The sequence below is a fragment of the Heptranchias perlo genome, chromosome 11 (assembly GCF_035084215.1).
Source record: "Heptranchias perlo isolate sHepPer1 chromosome 11, sHepPer1.hap1, whole genome shotgun sequence".
NCBI lineage: Eukaryota > Metazoa > Chordata > Chondrichthyes > Hexanchiformes > Hexanchidae > Heptranchias > Heptranchias perlo.
The window spans coordinates 3602175-3623882 of record NC_090335.1 but is presented as its reverse complement, the minus strand read 5'-3'; the positions used below and the strand labels follow the sequence as shown (position 1 = coordinate 3623882).

Below are 21708 nucleotides of genomic sequence, written 5' to 3'. Positions count from 1 at the left end.
TGGTTTGTTTATTTATTTTTCTTTTTGATTAAGACGGATTGACATGTCCTTGGCAGACTTGCACAACAGAGAAAGGAAATCTGTTGGCAGAAAGGTAATGTACCCCATTTAGTGGGATCATCATTTAATTTCCAATTCCATTTGGAATTTGTGTATTATAACTGTTTTCATATGATTAGGAATATACATGTATATAGAAGTTGGAATCTACATGTATCCTGGCATATGCAAAATATGTGTCACACTTAAACCTGATTAGTTGAAAGGTCACTTTTCATAAAACAGCAACAAAGCACAACTGAATAGATAGGGAACCTAACAGTAAAAATGCAGCAAGTAGGTACAAAAAAAGACGATCTAGAAATACCTAATGAGATATGAAGAAATTAGCATGGGGGAAACCAGTGAAATCACCCAATATATTTTTTTGAAAGTTCTTTCAGCAGTCATCTTGTTTGGTCAGTAACTTGACGGCATTGTACTAAAAATAAGGTTTGGAGCATCATAACATTAAAAGAAATACATAATTCATAACCAAATCATCACATTTACCCATCCTGTTGCCATTTTTGTGTTTGAATTCTCCAATGTTTCCTTCTAGAGGCCTGCCCCTCTTTCAAGTACTTAGCTTTTGGAAGCCCCATGAACTTATCAGTGACGATCAACTAGATACCAGACTCCAGGGCACATGGGTGCCCGTTCTGCACGGCAACTCCAGTGCGCACGGGTGCTGCTCTGCGCAACAACTCCAGAGTGCACCATTGTTGGTCAGCTAAAGTTGCCTCCCTTCTGAATCCAATGAACCCAATCGTATTTTGGAATGGGGTTACATAACACACCATGATTTCTTTTAAGATTGATGGATTGTGCCATGACTTGGGGGGATGTGGAGAGAGTTGGGGGGTGGAAGCATCATGAAAGGGCTGATCCACTGCAACACTTAGATGCAAATATCAGAAGCTGAAAGCCAAGAATAATGTAACTCTATTGGAAATATATCGCCGTTCCTTCATTGTCGCTGGGTCAAAATCCTGGAACTCCCTACCTAACAGCACTGTGGGAGAACCTTCACCACACGGACTACAGCGGTTCAAGAAGGCGGCTCACTACCACCTTCTCAAGGGTAATTAGGGATGGGCAATAAATGCTGGCCTTGCCAGAGACGCCCACGTCCTATGAACGAATAATTTTTAAAAATTGAAACCTATGCCCAGGCATATACAGTGCCATGAGCTTCCTGAAAACACAAAAATTCCATGCTATTTTAAAAGTTTTAGAAAGACCGAACTTGAATTTCTAATTCACAATCTCAGCGCTTTACAGCCAATTAAGTACTTTTTTAATGTGGGAATCGCATCAGCCAATTTATGCAAAGCAAGGTCCCACAAAAACAGCAATGAAATAATGACCAGATAATCTGTTTTAGATGTTGGTTGAAGGATAAATATTGGCCAGGACAGCAGGAGAATTCCCCCGCTCTTCTTCGAATAGTGCCATAGAATATTTTACATTCACCTGAGAGGGCAGATGTTTAACATCTCATCCGAAAGATGGCACCTCCGACAATGCAGCACTCCCTCAGTACTGCAATGGAGTGCCAGTCTAGATTATATGTGCTCAAGTCTCTGGGGGAGGCTTGAACCCACAACCTACTGATTCAGAGGCGAGAGTGCTACCATTGAGCTACGGCTGTATATATTTGTACATGGATACAAAGTGCAAATATGCTATGTTAGATGCAGGGTCAATCCTGTATATCACTTGGCTCTGTTCAGTATCAAGCCCATGAACACTTCAGCCTACCTCAAACCCTGGCTTTTGTCATTCCCTGTTGTCAGATAACAGAAAACTGGACCTGTCCCATCTGTGCTTCAAAATGGGCCTCATAACCCTGCCCCAGTTCCCTCTTTGAACTGCTCCATTACCTATCTGACTGCCCTGCTCCTCTCCCTCACTCCAGTCACCCAATTGCTCCGCTTCCCGGTCTGTGTCCCAAACTATTTGTGACCTAAAAAGTAGCTTGTATACATAATTAGATGCTTTTTATATTTTGTTAAACATCCACAGTTTAAAAAGTACCTGACAACTACTGCAGTTTTAACAAAATTGCCATTATTCATTGAGGTAAGCTGATCAATCTGCAATTAAGTGTTTCTGTTCTGTAACTTGATTTCCCAGCCAAAGCATTGTAGTGGGATGGAATTGCTTGGCTTGCAAAATATTTCTTGATGATGAAAATGAAGAATTGCTATTTCTTTGAGTCTCCAAAGGCTGATTTTTCTTTTTACTTGTGTATGTTTTTTAATACTCAGACAAACACATGGGTTGCTGTGAATCCAGATGACCTTCGTCATGACATAGAGAGAAGGAGAAAGGAAAGATTACAGGACAAATATGAGGAACCCTATCCAACTGCAGAGCACAGGTTGCTTTCTCACAGGTGACTTGGATTAATCACACTCCGAACATTAAATATTTGTACAAGATTCCTTCCAGTCTTTGAACTTCAGGACTTCACACTGATCCTCACATATCAGTCCACTTTACTGACATTTTCACTTTGGTAAGACTTTCAGCAGGGAACAGTACAGATGTTCTATCGGAAGAGATTCCTTGAACTGGCCTGTAGGAAATACACAAAGGCAGTACAGGGTACTTTTTCCTTTGGTTCTCTACGCCTCCCAAGATGGTAGCTCTACCAAGATTAGGAAGTGGCTGCATGGTGGGGACTGTGAGCATGAACCGATGTTCAACACTGGCACCATGAGTTGGAGAACATACACCACTATACTGCCTAATTAAATGTAGTCATTGCAGTGAGCTGTTGGCACGTTTCCTCCTCAAGCCAGCTAAGCAACAATAAGCGTTTCTATCACCTATGTAGACTTAGCAATTCATACTTGTTTGTCTACTGTGACACAGACGATTTTGTTTTTTCATCCTCCCTTACCCCCCGAATTAACACTAGCATGTGTGGGGAAAGTATATGCACCCAGCTTGTCTGTTTCCAGCAGCAGCAAACCAGTTGGCCAACTACAAAAATCCCACGGAAATAAATAAAAGGTCTTTTGTGATTCAAAACCAGACTGATCTCTGATTTATTAGAATAAATATTGAACATTACTTTTTCCACTAATGCGGTATTCTATAATTAATTCAAACTGGACCTACTATGGTTATATAGTTTGAAGGAGTAATTTTTTTAGTATTGTACATCCTTTGTACACTTTTCTTGCTCTTGTAACTAATTCTTATGCAATTCCTACAGCTTATTAATGAACTACTCACTGTCCTTGTTTTATTTGAGCTTCAGTTGCCCAAAATTGTATTTTTTTAACAGATCCGAGAGGCGTGAAAAGTCTCGTTCACCCAATCGAGTGAAAGCACCAAGAAACCCACATTTTAAAGAGCCATCGGCTGGGCTAATGGAGCATCGCGTGAGAATAGCAAAAAAGCCCATCACGGTCAGTAAGTTCTTTACAACGGATTAATTAGTCTGTGTGTTTTAGATGACAGGGAAGATAAGGAAGACCAGGACCCAGATCCCACACCATGCAGGGTACTGCACACCATCTTACTATAACATGTGTTTTAACTTCAGTCTCTGAAGTACATTTCTCCAAATTTTGATCACTTAATATTTTTGCGTCCTATGAAGTGCCCTAGACCTACCTTGAGGATTTAGATTCAGTTCAGGAATTAGATGGGGACCTCTCACTCTAGCAAGCCTCAGTCCTTGTCACCTGCTCCCAGGATTCAGCCTACCGCTTGTTCGCGGGTCGCACTCCTTGGCCTTGGGCAGTGTACTACAATGGGAAATGTACTGGTATACTCTAAATAACATAACTAGAGAGCTAGTTCAAGGCAGTAATATGATCTTTGGGTTCTGATAGTTTTAAGCAACTCAAATTTTGTTCAAGTTTGATATTTGAACCATTGAAATAAATTACTGCCTTGCGATCACACCCACCTATTTATTTCAGAATTTATTTGGGGTTACAAAAATCTGAATGTGGTTTGGTGTACTATAATATTAATGAGAATGTCATTTACTGTTTCCTAACCGTTGCTTTTTCCAAAGTGGTCCATTAAGCAAAGAGCTTGAATGTTTGATGCATTTAGGTGCCTTGTATAGCGTATGGCAGAGGGATGGGCCGACTACAGTATATTATAGGCGCAATACCTACACATTACTACCTGTCTAAAATCAGAGAGGAAAAGATAGATAGAACTTGATGACAGAGAGGCAGAAGAGGAGATAGAAACAGAAAGAAACAGAAACAGGGAAAAGAAACACTCCAATTCATTGTGAGCAATGCTGCGAAATCCACTAATGCATATGTATAAAGTCTTGCTTAAGACACACTTCGCACTGTAACTTAACATGTGGGAAGTAACGATAATATATACAGAGACTGTGTAAATGTTTATAGTAGAAAAACCCATGTTAGCATTTGACCATCACACTTTGTCAATTCAATCATGCAAAATTCTTTTGATAAAATTTTCGTTCACTATTTTGTTTTCTCAGTAACTGAAATTTCTATTGTCCACAATTAACAAAAAGCCTGGACTTGGACATGCTATTTTTGCCCACTGCAGTGACAGTGACTATCAACAGCCAGCAGATCCTGCAGTCTAAGCGTATTTCCCAGGATGTATTAGTAGCACTTAACTAGTAAAATAATACATTGCTTCTTTCTGTCTCTAACAATATCTGTTTCGTTGTTTTCCAAAATTATTTGAAGCTGCAGGATAAATTTCAAAACCTTCATTCAAAAAGTTTCTATTGAATTATTTTAAAATGAGAGGGGGGAAGAAACACATGGCAGACTATACTGATTTCTCCGACAGGAATCGTTTTAATGTAAAGCGCAGAACTACTTCGATTGGGTGATCGCTTTGCTGAACACCTCCATTCAGTCCACAAGCGTGACCCTGAGCTTCCAGTCGCTTATCATTTTAATACTCCATGACCTCTCTATCCTTGGCCTCCTACACTGTTCCAGTGAAGATCAAGGAACAGCGCCTCACTTTACAACCTTCCGGGCTCAACATTGGGTTCAACAATTTTAGATCATAACCGCTACTCCCATTTTTTCACACAGCAGATGCTGGTAATGGTTTTGCTCTTCCCATTTACAGCTCCTCTACACCCATCTTTTGTTACTTCACTTGTCCCATTACCATCATCCCTTTTGTCATTTAATGAGTCCTGCCCTCCACCCTGTCACAGACCTTCCCTTTTGTTCTTTCCTCCCCCACTCCCCCACCTTTTCCCAGGCTCTGTACTTGCTTATAAACAGTTAAATCCCTAATTTCTTCCAGTTCTGATGAAAGGTCTTCAACCTAGAATCATAGAAAGGTTACATTACGGAAGGAGGCCATTCGGCCCATCGAGTCCGCGCCAGATCAATGCAAGAGCAGCCCAGCTAGTCCTACTCCCCTGCCCTATCCCCGTAGCCCTGCAAATTTTTTCCAGTTAAGTACTTATCTAGTTCCCTTTTGGGGGTCATGATTGAGTCTGCCTCCACCATCCCTTGGCAGTGCATTCCAGATCCTAAACATTTGCTGTGTAATAAAGTTCTTCCTCATGTCACCTTTTGTTCTTTTGCCAGTCACCTTAAATCTGTCTCCTCTGGTTCTTGACCCTTCCGCAAATGGGAACAGTTTCTCTTTATCTACTCTGTCTAGACCCGTCATAATTTTGAATACCTCTATCAAATCTCATCGCAACCTTCTCTGTTCCAAGGAGAAAAACCCCAGCTTCTCCAGTCTATCCACGTAACTAAAGTCCCTCATCCATGGAATCATTCTAGTAAATCTCTTCTGCACCCTCTCTAAGGCCTTCACATCTTTCCTTAAGTGAAGTGCCCAGAACTGGACACAGTACTCCAGTTGTGGCTGAACCAGTATTTTATAAAGGTTCATCATGACTTCCATACTTTTGTACTCTATTTATAAAGCCCAGGATCCCGTATGCTTTTTTAACCTCTTTCTCAACCTGCCCTGCCACCTTCAATGATTTGTGCACGTATATCCCCAGATCTCTCTCTTGTACCCATTTTAGAATTGTGCCCTCTAGTTTATATTGCCTCTCCTCATTCTTCCTACCGAAATGTATCACTTTGCATTTTTTGACGTTAAATTTCATTTGTCAGGTGTCCGCCCATTCCACCAGCTTGTCTATATCCTCTTGAAGTCTTTCACTATCCTCCTCACTGTTCATTACCCTTCTAAGTTTTGTGTTGTCTGCAAATTTGAAAATTTTGCCCTGTACACCCAAGTCCAAGTCATTAATATATATCAAGAAAAGCAGTGGTCCCAGCACCGACCCCTGGGGAGCACCACTGCACACCTCCCTCCGGTCTGAAAAACAACCGTTCACCACTACTCTCTGTTTCCTGTCACTTATCCAATTCTGTATCCATGTTGTTACTGCCCCTTTATTCCATGGGCCGCAATCTTGATGATAAGCCTACCGTGCGGCACTTTATCAAACGCCTTTTGAAAGTCCATATACACCACATCAACTGCATTGCCCTCATCAACCCTCTCTGTTACCTCATCAAAAAACTCTATCAAGTTAGTTAAATACGATTTGCCTTTAACAAATCCGTGCTGGCTTTCCCTAATCAATCCACACTTGTCCAAGTGACTGTTAATTCTGTCCCGGATTATCGTTTCTAAAAGTTTCTCCACCGCCGAGGTTTTTTGAACAAGGGTGTAACATTTGCAATTCTTCAGTCCTCTGGCACCACCCCCTTATCTACGGATGTTTGAAAGATTATGGCCAGTACCTCCGCAATTTCCACTCTTACTTCCCTCTGCAACCTAGGATGCATCCCGTCCAGACCGGGTGACTTATCTACTTTAAGTACAGCTAGCCTTTCTAGTACCTCTTTATCAATTTTTAGCCCATCCAGTATTGAATATTCGAATTAAGAGCAGGAGTAGGCCATTCAGCCCCTCGAGCCTACTCTGCCATCTGATAAGATCATGGTTGATCTGATTGTGACCTCAACCCTACGTTCCCGTCTACCTATATAACCTTTGACTCCCTTGTTAATCAGGAATCTGTCTAACTCAACCTTAAAAACATTCAGTGACCCTGCCTTCACCTATCCAGATCTTCCTTTACTGAGACTCTGGCAGCATCTTCTTCCTTGGTGAAGACAGATGCAAAGTACTCATTTAATACCTCGGCCATCCCTTCTGCCTCCATGAGTAGATCTCCTTTATGACCCCTAATCGGCCTCACCTGTCCTCTTACTACCCGTTTACTGTTTACATGCCTGTGGAAGACTTTTGGATTCCCTTTTATGTTGGCCGCCAGTCTATTCTCATACTCTCTCTTTGCCCCTCTTATTTCCTTTTTCACTTTCCCTCTGAACTTTCTATATTCTGCCTGGTTCTTACTTGTGTTATCGACCTGACATCTGTCATATGTCCTTTTTTCCATTTCATCTTGCTCACTGTCTCTTTTGTCATCCAGGGAGCTCTGGCTTTAGTTGCCCTACCTTTCTGCCTTGTGGGAATGTACCTAGACTGTCCCCGAACCATCTCCTCTTTAAAGGCCGCCCACTGTTCAATTACAGTTTTGCCTGCCAATCTTTGATTCCAATTTACCCGGGCCAGATCTGTTCTCCTCCAATTGAGTATTGAAATTGGTCCTCCTCCAATTGAGTATTTTTACTTTAGAGTGGTCTGTGACCTTTTCCACAGCTTTCTAAACCTTATGATACTATGATCGCTGTTCCCTATATGCTCCCCCACTGACACTTGGCCCGCCTCATTCCCTAGAACCAAGTCCAGCAATGCCTCCTTCCTCATGGGGCTGGAAACGTACTGGTTAAGCAAGTTATCCTGAACACATTTCAAAAATTTCTCCCCCTCATTGCCCCTTATTATCCCAGTCTATATTAGGATAGTTGAAGTCCCCAGTTATCACTACTTTATAGCTTTTGCACCCCTCTATATCCTTCCCACTAGTTGGTGGCCTATAGAATATACCCAGTCGTGTACTGATACCTTTTATTTCTTAACTCTAACCAAATAGATTCTGTTCTTGACCCTTTCCAGGACATCCTCTCTCTCCAGTACTGCAATATTCTCCTTAATCAAAACTGCCACCCCTTCCCCCCCCCCCCCCCCACTTTTCTTTCCTTCCCTATCTTTCCTGCACACCCTGTATTTAGTACCCAATCCTGCCCTTTTTTGAGCCAGGTCTCTGTTATCGCCACGTCATCATATTCCCATGTGGCTATTTGCGCCTGCAGCTCACTGACCTTGTGTACCACGCTTCGTGCATTTGCACACATGCCCTGCAAACCAGTCTTAGACTTTCTTAGTCTGATCCCACCTGATACTGCACTATTACTTGCTCTACTGCTATCTTTCCCTCCCGATCCTTTGTACTCCTTGTTTCTCCTTTCCAATGCTACATCCTGGTGCCCATCCCCCTGCCAAATTAGTTTTAAACCCCTCCCCCCAACAGCTTGAGCGAACATCCCTGCGAGGACATTGATCCCAGCTCCTTTGAGGTGCAAGCCCACCGGCCTGTACAGGTCCCACCTTCCCCAGAACTGGTCCCAATGCCCCAGAAATCTAAAGCCCACCCTCCTACACCATCTCTCCAGCCGCGCATTCATCTGCTCTATCCTCCTATTTCTATGCATGCTAGCGCGTGGCACCGGGAGTAATCCAGAGATTACTACCTTTGAGGTCCTGCTTCTTAATCTCTTTCCTAATTCCTTAAAATCTGCCTGCAGGACCTCATCCCTCTTTCTACCTACGTCGTTGGTGCCAATATGGACCACAACCTCTGGCTGTTCACCTTCCCCCCACCCCTCTGAATGTTCTGCAGCCGCTCAGTGACATCCTTGACCCTGGCACCGGGGAGGCAACATACCATCCTGGAATCACGTCTGCGGCCGCAGAAACGCCTGTCTGCTCCCCTAACTATAGAATCCCCTATCACTATTGCTTTCCTGACCTTTCTCCCCCCCCACCCCCCAATACAGCTGAAACATTACCTCTGTTTCTCTCTCCACAGATGCTCCCTGACCTAATGAGTGTTTACAGCATTTTCTGTTTTTATACTGATTACACATTGGTTTTAACTTTTGTTGTTTTTGAATTATAAATACTCTATAAATAATAAACTTAGTGTATTAAGCTGTCTTTCATCATCCTAAATTGAGTTTATTTTTAAAAACAAATGTTGAACTTTGAAAGCCTACACTTTAATAGTAATTAGAATGTCTCTCGCAGCTGTTATAATATGTAAATGGAGAGAGACATGTACAATTTATAAAGCATCAAATTCATTGCTTGCAGAGGTCTCAAAGTTACAAACTACTGCTGCCAGATGTATGATTCCCCTGCCCTATGCTGTCTGGTCCATGCACTTACCCCTCCCCTTGCCACTGACAAACATCTGGAATCTACCAGTGAGCTAAACCCTGCGTTCCATCCTCCAGTTCCGCAAAATCTCAGGTTCCCTTCCATAGTTCTACTAAACCCAAACTCTGTCTCAGCAGTAATTCTGCACTAAAAAAAACTCCTGCCCCCATGCAGCTATGGTTGTCCTATGAGGAGAGATTGAGTAAAATGGGCCTATATTCTCTGGAGTTTAGAAGAATGAGAGGTGATCTCATTGAAAAGTATAAAATTCTTAGAAGACTTGCCAGGGTAGATGATGAGAGGTTGTTTCCCCTGGCTGGAGAGTCTAGATCTCGGGGACATAGTCTCAGGATAAGGGGTCGGCCATTTTAGGACCGAGATGAGGAGGAATTTCTTCACTTAGAAGGTTGTGAATCTTTGGAATTCTCTACCCCAGCAGGCTGTGGATGCTCAGTTGTCGAGTATATTCCAGGCTGAAATCGATAGATTTTTGAACACTAACGGAATCAAGGGATATTGGAATTGGGCGGGAAAGTGGAATTGAGGTTGAAGATCAGCCATGATCTTATTGAATGATGGAGCAGGCTCAAGGGGCCATGTGGCCTACTCTTGCTCCTATTTCTTACATTCTTATGTTCTAAACCCCATCACAGTGTTGCCAAATTTGAAGACTCTCACTGAGTTCTGCCAAAGTGTAGGATCACCCCTCCCATCACATATGCTCCTGAAGCACTGGACTTACTTCTCCCAGTGCATCGAAGCTCCATTCTCCTGCATTCAAATACAAGATAGCTACCTTCAAGTGGTACATCTTGCATACCATCTTGTGCATTCTCAGTTTTAAAACTCGTGCATCATTTTTATAAGTGAGCACAAATGTTTTGCTTTACAGTAGAAATTACAATAGTTTGATAAAGAAAATAGTGGTCTTTACATGGAATTGGAAACAACATTCTGCTCTCCATACATCTAGTTTCTGACACTTCATAGATATTGTTTCAAACTGTTTTTGCAGGAGAAGCTGCACACAGAGACTACAGCTAGAAAGCCTTTTGTATCAACAAAAAGAAAAATGCGAGAGACCTCAGAGCCTAGAAGTTTTCAAAGACCTTTCAAGGTATTTGTATATCTTAACACACATTTGAAACGCACGATTGGAAGTGCATAACTATGTATCAGAAGCAACACTTAAAATTTAACTTCCAAGTATCAACTAAGATTGGCAAAATGAACTGTATATCAACGCAGAAGTAAATTCTAACTGACATTTGTACACTCTTGGTGTGCTGCAGATGGCAGTGTATTTCAGAACTTAATGTTGTTTTTCGAAAGAAACTTTACGCAGATGAACATGATTTTAAACATTAGTTGCACAGTTTTATGAAACTGTCAATAAGGCTATCATTCAAAAATATTAACATAATGATGAAACATTAGAAGTTAACTTGAGCTTATGGTTGGAGGTCAAATGAAATTCAAAATTTGATCTCTGATTACCACTGCAGATCCTACATATGGAATTGTTCTGGGTTTCAAGTAAACTCACTTCTGAGGTAGATTTCGTGTAGGGACCAATTTGGAGACAATACAATGTAAACAGATGCTGGACTGTCAGCTGCATATGTTCATTTTAAAATGCCACACATGTTCACAGTCTGTAAGACGCCATCGGGGTTTTGCCTGGGAACTACAGAACGGTGAGCCTGACCTCTGTAGTGGGTAAGTTGTTAGAGGGTATTCTGAGAGACAGGATCTACGGGCATTTGGAGAGGCAGGGACTGATTAGGAACAGTCAGCATGGTTTTGTGAGAGGAAAATCATGTCTCACAAATTTGATTGAGTTTTTTGAAGGGGTAACCAAGAAGATAGATGAGGGCTGTGCAGTAGACGTGGTCTACATGGACTTTAGCAAAGCCTTTGTCAAGGTACCGCATGGTAGGTTGTTACATAAGGTTAAATCTCACGGGATCCAAGGTGAGGTAGCCAATTGGATACAAAATTGGATTGACGACAGAGGGTGGTTGTAGAGGGTTGTTTTTCAAACTGGAGGCCTGTGACCAGCGGTGTGCCTCAGGGATCGGTGCTGGGTCCGCTGTTATTTGTTATTTATATTAATGATTTGGATGAGAATTTAGGAGGAATGGTTAGTAAGTTTGCAGATGACACCAAGATTGGTGGCATTGTGGACAGTGAAGAAGGTTATCGAGGATTGCAACGGGATCTTGATAAATTGGGCCAGTGGGCCGATGAATGGCAGATGGAGTTTAATTTAGATAAATGTGAGGTGATGCATTTTGGCAGATCGAATCGGGCCAGGACCTACTCCGTTAATGGTAGGGCGTTGGGGAGAGTTATAGAACAAAGAGATCTAGGAGTACAGGTTCATAGCTCCTTGAAAGTGGAGTCACAGGTGGATAGGGTGGTGAAGAAGGCATTCAGCATGCTTGGTTTAATTGGTCAGAACATTGAATACAGGAGTTGGGATGTCTTGTTGAAGTTGTACAAGACATTAGTTGGGCCACACTTGGAATACTGTGTACAGTTCTGGTCACCCTATTATAGAAAGGATATTATTAAACTAGAAAGAGTGCAGAAAAGATTTACTAGGATGCTACCGGGACTTGATGGTTTGACTTATAGGGAGAGATTGGATAGACTGAGACTTTTTCCCTGGAGAGTAGGAGGTTTAGGGGTGATCTTATAGAAGTCTATAAAATAATGAGGGGCATAGATTTAAGGTGAGAGGGGAGAGATACAAAAGGGTCCAGAGGGGCAATTTTTTCACTCAAAGGGTGGTGAGTGTCTGGAACGAGCTGCCAGAGGCAGTAGTAGAGGCGGGTACAATTTTGTCTTTTAAAAAGCATTTGGACAGTTACATGGGTAAGATGGGTATAGAGGGATATGGGCCAAGTGCAGGCAATTGGGACTAGCTTAGTGGTATAAACTGGGCGACATGGACATGTTGGGCCGAAGGGCCTGTTTCCATGTTGTAAACTTCTATGATTCTATGATTCACATAGCATCTTGTCGATGCATCTGCACACGCATCATAAAATCATGCCGATGGTTCACTGGGAATCGGTGATCTGACTGAAGAGCCCCGTTTTTTTGCACACATGGATTTCCATAATGTACTTGGATTATACCTAACCCTCATAACCTGTGACATTCTCACAAGCTGTCAGAACTTAGTGCCACAATAAAATTGTTTGTGTGCATAATAAATGGTTTTCACAATATGCTTCCTGGAGGGAACCCAGTACTTGTGGTGCAACAATAGCAATGCCAGGATATTTTCAACAAAGACTAGCACTTGGACACTAACTGCAATATATCCAAAGAACAAATGTTAAAAAAAAATGTGCCAAACGAACGTCATTATTGGTGGTACAACTTGCCATTACCTGAGCCCTTTTACCTTGTAGGTAATCCAATGAAGCAGTTTGTTAGGAAACAGTCTTGACTACTATCAAGGTTAATGGTCTACTGAAGACTATTAAGCTGTCGTATAAGGTTCTGATCAAAGCACCTATATCCATTAAAGTCCTTTCAGCTTCTTGATTATCAACGCCATCTTTCCTGTTTGACAATCCTGCTCATTTTAGGGATCTACTACTTTAGGAGTATAATTGATTGAATTGCCATTGGCTACACTGTGAATGCCATTTTATCAAGTGTGACCCTCCTACTTGTGTTGTAAATGGTGCCACTCATTAGCTCAATTTGAAGTCTTCAATCTCCCTTTCCTCAAATTCTTTTTGTGGCTCTTGCAGAAAATGAGACACACGGTGCTCTTAATGAAGGATTTGGATCCGCATGATTCATGCCATTGTCACTAAGGCTAATCAAGTGCTAAGAAGTATCTCAATCTTCTTGACTCAATCCAGGGTTTCTTTGACCTTGAACAACTTGTTGAGAGGGCCAAGCATGGAATAATGTGTGTATTTTTGAGCACGGTACCGTTACATAATTATCCATGTTTCTGAAATGATTCGGAGTGCTGCGTATGACTGGACAGAATTTTTAATTTGAGAGAATAGGTTTATGGAATTGAATTGTTTTCATTGGAGGAAAAAGATTTGAGAGGGAAGTAAAGTGGATATTTTCCATACTTTATGTTAATAAAAATATAAGACGGTTCTATTTTACTGGGACCTTGGAAATATCTCTAATGTAGCTTGGAGATTGATATTAAGATAACGAACTAGACAATGGTCATTCGGTTAATCTTGGCTCATCCCACCGCAGACCCTACAGTCCCCACCATCACAGCATTCAACTTTCGTAAATGGTTCCAGTTTTCACCTCCACTAATCTACATGGCAGTCCATTCCGTGCATTGATCACTGTGGAAAACATCCTGATATCAGTCCTAAGTTTGTTTGCCTTTTACTAGTTTAAACCTGTAACCCTATTGTCACAGTTTCTGTTGAAGGTTTCCCAGTTTACCTTTTCTATAAGGTTTATTATTTTATAAGAACATAAGAAATAGGAGCAGGAGTAGGCCAATCGGCCCCTCGAGCCTGCTCCGCCATTCAATAAGATCATGGCTGATCTGATCCTAACCTCAAATCTAAATTCATGTCCAATTTCCTGCCCGCTCCCCGTAACCCCTAATTCCCTTTACTTCTAGGAAACTGTCTATTTCTGTTTAAAATTATTTAATGATGTAGCTTCCACAGCTTCCTGGGGCAGCAAATTCCACAGACCGACTACCCTCTGAGTGAAGAAGTTTCTCCTCATCTCAGTTTTGAAAGAGCAGCCCCTTATTCTAAGATTATGCCCCCTAGTTCTAGTTTCACCCATCCTTGGGAACATCCTTACCGCATCCACCCGATCAAGCCCCTTCACAATCTTATATGTTTCAATAAGGTCGCCTCTCATTCTTCTGAACTCCAATGAGTAGAGTCCCAATCTACTCAACCTCTCCTCATATGTCCACCCCCTCATCCCCGGGATTAACCGAGTGAACCTTCTTTGTACTGCCTCGAGAGCAAGTATGTCTTTTCTTAAGTATGGACACCAAAACTGTATGCAGTATTCCAGGTGCGGTCTCACCAATACCTTATATAACTGCAGCAATACCTCCCTGTTTTTACATTCTATCCCGCTAGCAATAAAAGCCAACATTCCGTTGGCCTTCTTGATCACCTGCTGCACCTGCATACTAACTTTTTGATTTTCTTACACTAGGACCCCCAGATCCCTTTGTACTGCAGTACTTTCCAGTTTCTCGCCATTAAGATAATAACTTGCTCTCTGATTTTTCCTGCCAAAGTGCATAACCTCACATTTTCCAATATTGTATTGCATCTGCCAAATCTCCGCCCACTCACCCAGCCTGTCAATATCCCCTTGTAGGTTTTTTATGTCCTCCTCACTTTCTACTTTCCCTCCCATCTTTGTATCATCTGCAAACTTTGATATGTTACACTCGGTCCCCTCCTCCAAATCATTAATATAGATTGTAAAGAGTTGGGGACCCAGCACCGACCCCTGCGGAACACCACTGGCTACTGGTTGCCAGTCCGAGAATTAACCATTTATCCCAACTCTCTGCTTCCTGTTAGCTAACCAATCCTCCACCCATGCCAGAATATTACCCCCAATCCAGTGATTCTTTATCTTGAGCAATAATCTTTTATGTGGCACCTTGTCGAATGCCTTCTGGAAGTCTAAATTCACTACGTCCATTGGTTCCCCTTTATCCAACCTGTACGTTATGTCCTCAAAGAACTCAAGCAAATTTGTCAGACATGACTTCCTCTTCGTAAAGCCATGCTGACTTTGTCCTATTAAATTATGTTTATCCAAATGTTCCGCTACTGTCTCCTTAATAATAGACTCCAAAATTTTACCCACCACAGATGTTAGGCTAACTGGTCTATAATTTCCAGCCTTCTGCCTACTACCCTTTTTATGTACCCTTTGATAAGGTCATCTGTGTCCTCTCCTTTTAAAATTAAAAAGGAACAAGTTTCTGCAGGCTTTCCTCATATAACTCAGTTCTGACATTGATGATCAGTCTCATTGAGCTTTTCTGAGGTACCTCCAGGGCTTAGATGTTGGTGATCAGAACGAGCATGTTATTTGAGGTGTGATCTGACCGCAGTATAAATGTAGCGTCTTCCAATTTATGCCATACTATTTTAGCTATATATTTCGGCATTTAGTTTGTTGATTGCTGCTCCACAATGACTGGACATGTTGCACAGAGTCTGCTAAAATGTAATCTTTCAAATTCACTTGGCTATTTTGACGACATTCAAATGGAGTATGTCTCTTTTTCTTTGTGCGCAGTACTTTACACTTGTCCATGTTGACTTTCGTCTGCCGTTTCTGTGCCCACTTACATATTTTGTAAATCCTGAGCTGTCTCCGCATTTTGTTGCCTCTCCTATTTTAATATTGTCTGCTAATTTGACTAGTCTGCATAGAGCTTCTGAATACAAGTCATTACTGTAAAGTAGAAACAGTAGGGATCCCTAGACCACTATACTCAGCAGTCTCGCTCCCTAAACAACTTCAACAAGTACCTAAAGCTTCATACCTTACAGTGATTTCATTCTTTCCAGGAGTTTACTTTGAATCCTCATGGCTTGAAGTAGTCACAATTGGCGTGGAAGTTCATTCCTGATCAGTTCCATTATTTTACGCGATATTGATCTAAGATCCTGGAGTTTTCAATGGATTATTTTTGGGAGATAGAGCAAGGTTTTTTTTAAAGAACATCTTAGACATCGTCTCTGCTTACTCGTGTTCCTTGGAAGGTTAAATAAATTGAGTTGGAGTCTTTGAGAGGACAAAATGTATACGTTTTTTGGAAAGAACGAGCTTGTTGGGCTGAATAACGTTCTTTCAATTCGTGCTTTTTTATGCTGTTTTTTTCTTGTTTAAACTTTTGAGACCATGTTAAATAATTTTATTTGTACGTAGTAATGTGCATGTGACTCTTTCAGTGCTGATTGCATTCAGCCTGTTGGGGAATACCCACTTATGATTGGTATTTGATACCTAATCTAATAACAATTTATAGTTTAAACTGTCCACCTGTTTGTAAATTCACTTGTCTGTTAAAAGTGCCCACACAGACACTCTGCCCCGTACTGACACCAAAATATTTTATACGGTTAAGCCAACACTGACTCTGGTTTTTGCAGCATTTTGCGAAAGAGTATTCATCTTCTGGGCGAAAGAAAGGTTTTACTCTTGAATCCAAGTACCGGCGTATATATGGTGTTGGTTTCGGACGTACTAATCACAGGATATTCACCAAACACTTCAGGGAAGGGATAGCAAGAAAAAGGAGAGATGAAAGGGTAAGGATTTGTGCATTTGGAAATTCATTTTTGATCTGATGACAGGTATTTAGTTGATTGAAACTGAATTTCCATGCTGCTGATTTAATGCGTGCTGCATACTTGACCTTCCATTTTTCCACTATTGGTTTATATTTTCTCTTGCTTTCTCTCTCTTCTACAATTCCCCAGTCAAAAAATTGGACAAGTAATCAGCTCCCAGTTATCTTTAAAAGGCTACTAAGGTTGTTCGAGTGGATCAAGACTGATGTGCTTTTCTTTGTTCTTGATCCTCATGTTCCTTGACTTGGAGGGGAAGGAGGAGCGAGACAATTACCTCAGAATGTAGCACAAATCCATTATTTTAAAACACATTTTGGTGTTCATATTGAAACATTACAGAATATGATCCTTATATGTTGGAACTAAATTTGCAATGTTACTGTATCCCCTTAATACTTGAAAACTTCAACTTCATCCTCTTACAACCTTCTCTTCCTTTGTAATGTATCTGCTTCACTTTTCACGGTAGAACCCTTGCTGACTAGGCCTCTCTGCACTACTGGGCTCTTAGTCTATATCTGTCTTTGGCTACTTTTATCTCTGTTGCTTATGACCAGTCTAAACTTTCATCACTGGGATATCACTGAAGATTAATGGTGGATGTGTGAAATTTCCATATTGATACAGCTAGCAATGCAATCTTTCCAATCTTGGATTGTGTCTGAAGAGAGCCATTTGAACTAAATAACACGAGTGAATTGCTTTTGGTTACAAGTCTGTTACTAATGGCAGGGTGAGAGTGATTTAAGGTGATCAGTTCAGAGTATCACAGAACATTAAAGTATATTTTAAGTATGATTTATTTTTTTTCCCCCTTTAAAGGGATCAGTACCAATATTTTAGATAAACCCAGTGGTAACACTACAAACTGCTCTGAAGCCTGATATTGAGCCTAGGAATGCTAGCTACACTTGGCATTAATCTGCCACTTGACCTGCCTTAAACATGTAAACTTTCAAATAGTGCAATTATTTCATCATCTTAGTGGGTTCAGTTTTAATTTGTAGTTTTGAAGTTTTCAGCTAAGTGACTTCCAAGATTACATAACTCCAGTCAATCTCTTGGTTTATTTTTAATCCTTTTATTCTCCGCTTTTGAAAAAGAAAGTAATGTATGAGTTACAAATTCAATTTAATATTTCTTCACATGTCATCCAAATGTTGTCCAATATGAAAGCAGTGGGAGTTCAGTGTAAGTTCCAAACATACTGTTGATTCGAATTCTGTAGCAATGTGCAGAATAAGACCCCTTGCTCTTCTCTCCCATCCCAACAAAAACGCTAAGAAGTTGTGTTACTTTGAATGTGTAACTGTTGATTTTCTTGACTAGGAATTACCCAGCAGTACCACAGACAAGTAACTGATGTATCCGTCGAAAAGTGGAAGAGCTCAGATCCACATATTTGAGCGGAATCTCCAGAGGACTACACGCATTTCAGTTGAAATACATCCGTATGCCTATTGCAGACTGTTGTGAATCCTATTGTTTGTGCACCTTGTTCTACTGTAGTTAATGGTGCATAAAATATTTTTTCAAAATACCTTGGATAATCTGGACATTGGTTAAAGTATTGTCTTGACAGCACGATTTGATACCAATCAATCTTAAATGTATCCTCTTCTCCCCTCCACTCCAGTGTTCAGACAACCTTCTCATGAATAGTTCATTAATGTGAAGTACACAGTATCAAACTATATAAATATCGTGATTAAACACTGGTATAGTTTCAATATTATCAAAAAAATGATGCACCAAGATTGAAAATAGTTGCATAGTGCTTTGCAAAACTAGAGGTGTCGATCAGTGATTGATGAAACAAGTGGAGGGGAGGGGGCGTTTAAAAATTAAACTTGTGGACTTCTTTGTGATGTTTGACCTTGGCTGTAGGAGACCGAGCAGGAGATGCTTCCTTATTGGTGTGCTGATTTGAAGTACAAGTGTTTTCAGTTATTTATATTGTAACCTTTGTGGCTGTGTTTGACATCTCACACTGCTGTCGTGCTTTTGGTTTGAACATGCAAATGTGCAAATAAACCGTATGTTAATATCTCGGTGTGAAAGATGTAGTTGTTTGGGCCTTCACTGTTCTATTCAGGTGGGAATTGTTCTCCAATAGTACCATTATGTGTAGGGTTAGGGGCGGAGAACAATTAAATCGAGAAGTGGGGTGAAAGTGGAGTGTGGAAGAAAGGGATAAAAACAAGAAAGGCAAGAATAGCAATGCAGCAAAAAGGAGATGACACAAGACTACAACAAATAGGTGTAAAAAGGGCGAGGACAAGAATAGGGAGAGATGTGAATGGTAGAATTATTTACTTGTTTTTTAATGTTCTGGAGTTTACTATATCAATGCTTTCTGTCCCTTTGATTTCACTAATGTCACTTAATCGTGTGTCCCCTGTGTTGCCCATGTGTGTACATCCTAAGACTAGTTCTTGCACATCCAGACTGAGAGTGCATGTGGGAATGTCTCCATTCCTGCACCTGCTCCATGCTACTGTTTGTCCACATACCTGTGCTAAACCTTTTCATGGTTGTAGATTGCTGTACGTTCAAAAAGGGAAGTTTGGTATCGAGGGCCAGAAGGAAGATTTTGTTCATGTTAAAATTAAGTGCATGGGGGCTTTCCCTACAGACTAAAATGTCAGTGTTTGACTAAAACAACCTTTTTTTCTAATTCATTGCTCCTAAAAGTGTGGAATAATTCCATTGGGGATCTAGTCAACATTTAATTGTTATACAACTTGATTTTTTTGAATTCAGGATTTTACACTTGGATGAAGCACAGTTATATTCCTTTTTTGAACTGTTGCAGAGCCTCTGCTGATTAGACCACCTATTTTTGTCAACTTCATTGGGTTTGATTAGTTATTGGTTAACTTTAAACGCCAAGTGTCGTCCCATTGACCATTGTAGCCATTTGTACGTTTACTGGAACAACCAGTGCTACATTTCCAGTGATATTTTTGATATTTCATCCATAGTTGAGCTCTTAACCCATGGATAGATAGTGTGGTGGTAACGTCAGGTCAGTATTTTGGGTGACGCTGAATCATTTTAAAACCTTAACCTTTGTAAAGTTCTATGCAAACATTTCTACTTTGTATGGAGGGATTGGCTTTAAAAAGTTTATCGAACTGGTTTGTCCAATAGGTTTAAATATGCAAATGTTCATGTAACAAATTGGAACAGTTCTACTGTATCCTAGCTATTTCTCTGGTTTTGATCACATCTCTAGTGAATTGTACAAATGCATTAGTGACTGTTTCAAAAATAATTTTGGCTACACCAAGCATGTTGTTCCCTTTAATATGCAGCCCAATCACTCAATAAACAATTCCAGACACAAAACTAAAGTGAAGAAGTATTTCTAGAATCCTTTGTCTGCAGATTACCTTGGTAGCATTTTCATTGCTTTTCCGTGCAGTGAAGTTGTGACCACATGGCAGCATTTTGTTAGTAGACATCTTTTGGAAATCTACAGTTGACCATGCATAGTAATGTTTTATTTTAAACTGTTTTAGTATCCAAAGCTGTGAAACTCAGTAGGTGGCAAGAGTAGGTTGAAATTCATATTAAGAATTTTGTGAAACCATGTTCTTGCACTACTGTGGCCACTTACATTTATTGTCAGTGCTTTTAGTTCTGTTGTCTTCAAAAAAAAGTATATGTTAAGGTGCTGTGCTTTAGGTCATTTGTTTATTGCATTAAACTTCCTTCTGTTGCTTTAACCCTGTGTATATTGTACTTCAACTACCTTGTATTAATGGCTATTTCATTACGATGGAGCCTTGCAACTTTTAAATGAAACATCTTGTAAATAACAAGTACATTTAAGGATTAACATTGATTGCCGGACACGGCTTTTGAGCAGCAGTGATCTTTTTGTGTGCAGTATGTTTTAAAAATATAATTTAATCTTTGCTCACTACATCCCTGCCCTTTGTAACTGTCCCCAAACAACTTTCCCTTGTTATACCTCTGCTTTCAAAAGCTTTCTTTAAAAACCTGACTGTCTGACCATGTCTTTGGTTCCCCCCTCCCCCCTTTTCTGCCCAGTGACCTTCCCTTTGCTAGTTAAAGTCCCTTGAAATGTCTTTTACAGGAGGATTGCTACTTAATAAAGTTTTTCTTGTTAACTGATCTGATCCTTCACTCCTTTGACTCAGCTGGAAATGATCAGAATCTGATAATGCTGAACCACAGGCAACATGTGTAAGGGGAAACTTTTAACGGTTCTCATCAACCTCCCGTCTGCTCAGCAAGTCCATATTGTGAAGCAGAATGGCAGAGCTACTAATTATATATTTTTGATTGAATTTAATTTTTTAAACCTTGGCCTAAGTTTTTTTTTGTCTTTTTGCTTCTTCCCAGAGATTACATGACTTATTGGGGTTGATGGTGTATTTAGGTTGCCCAATTTTAGGATTGTTAGGGAATGGATGTTCTTATTAGATAAGCAAAGGCATTCATTGGCTTTCATAGGAAATAAGTATACAATGAGAGCCATTACTACCAACAATTACACATATACAATTATAGCCATTACTAACTACTCATATACTCAGGCTCACACTTGTGATACAATGTACCGGAGAATTCACACATTAGTTATCTTGACAGTTGTCAATCAAATCATTTAACTGGATGAGTTATCACTTGCCTTGCGTAGATGTGTCCTTGGAGGAGGTAATCCTAGGAGGACAGCTGCTAAGGTAAAGAAAGCTTGTAGCTGAATGCTTATCAGCTAACCTCTGGTAAACGAAACTGACTTTTCCAGCCTTCTAACAGAAACTCACTTAGCAGGCAAAAGCTAAAAGTTAGGAATTAACCTTTTTCTTACAGGATCAGGCAGACCTGATGGACCGAGTCAGGAGGTCATGGGTTCAAGACCCACTCCAGAGACTTGAGCACATAATCCAGGCTGACACTCCCAGTGCAT

The 21708-nt window shown here is 40.7% G+C and overlaps 1 protein-coding gene across 2 annotated transcripts in view; it reads left to right on the top strand.

Annotated features, from left to right (window-relative positions):
* LOC137327049 (BCLAF1 and THRAP3 family member 3-like) overlaps positions 1–20905 on the top strand; it is a 53180-nt gene extending 32275 nt beyond the window's left edge. Inside the window, exons 7-12 of one of the 2 annotated variants that reach the window (XM_067992436.1) lie at positions 34–94; positions 2313–2440; positions 3341–3464; positions 10421–10522; positions 16566–16724; positions 18096–20905. In XM_067992436.1, the coding sequence (XP_067848537.1) occupies positions 34–94; positions 2313–2440; positions 3341–3464; positions 10421–10522; positions 16566–16724; positions 18096–18125 (604 nt within the window). In that variant the 3' untranslated portion in view covers positions 18126–20905. The remainder of the gene's footprint in view (positions 1–33; positions 95–2312; positions 2441–3340; positions 3465–10420; positions 10523–16565; positions 16725–18095) is intronic. The other variant, XM_067992437.1, reaches the window with a different exon arrangement.
* The last annotated feature ends 803 nt before the right edge of the window (positions 20906–21708 follow it).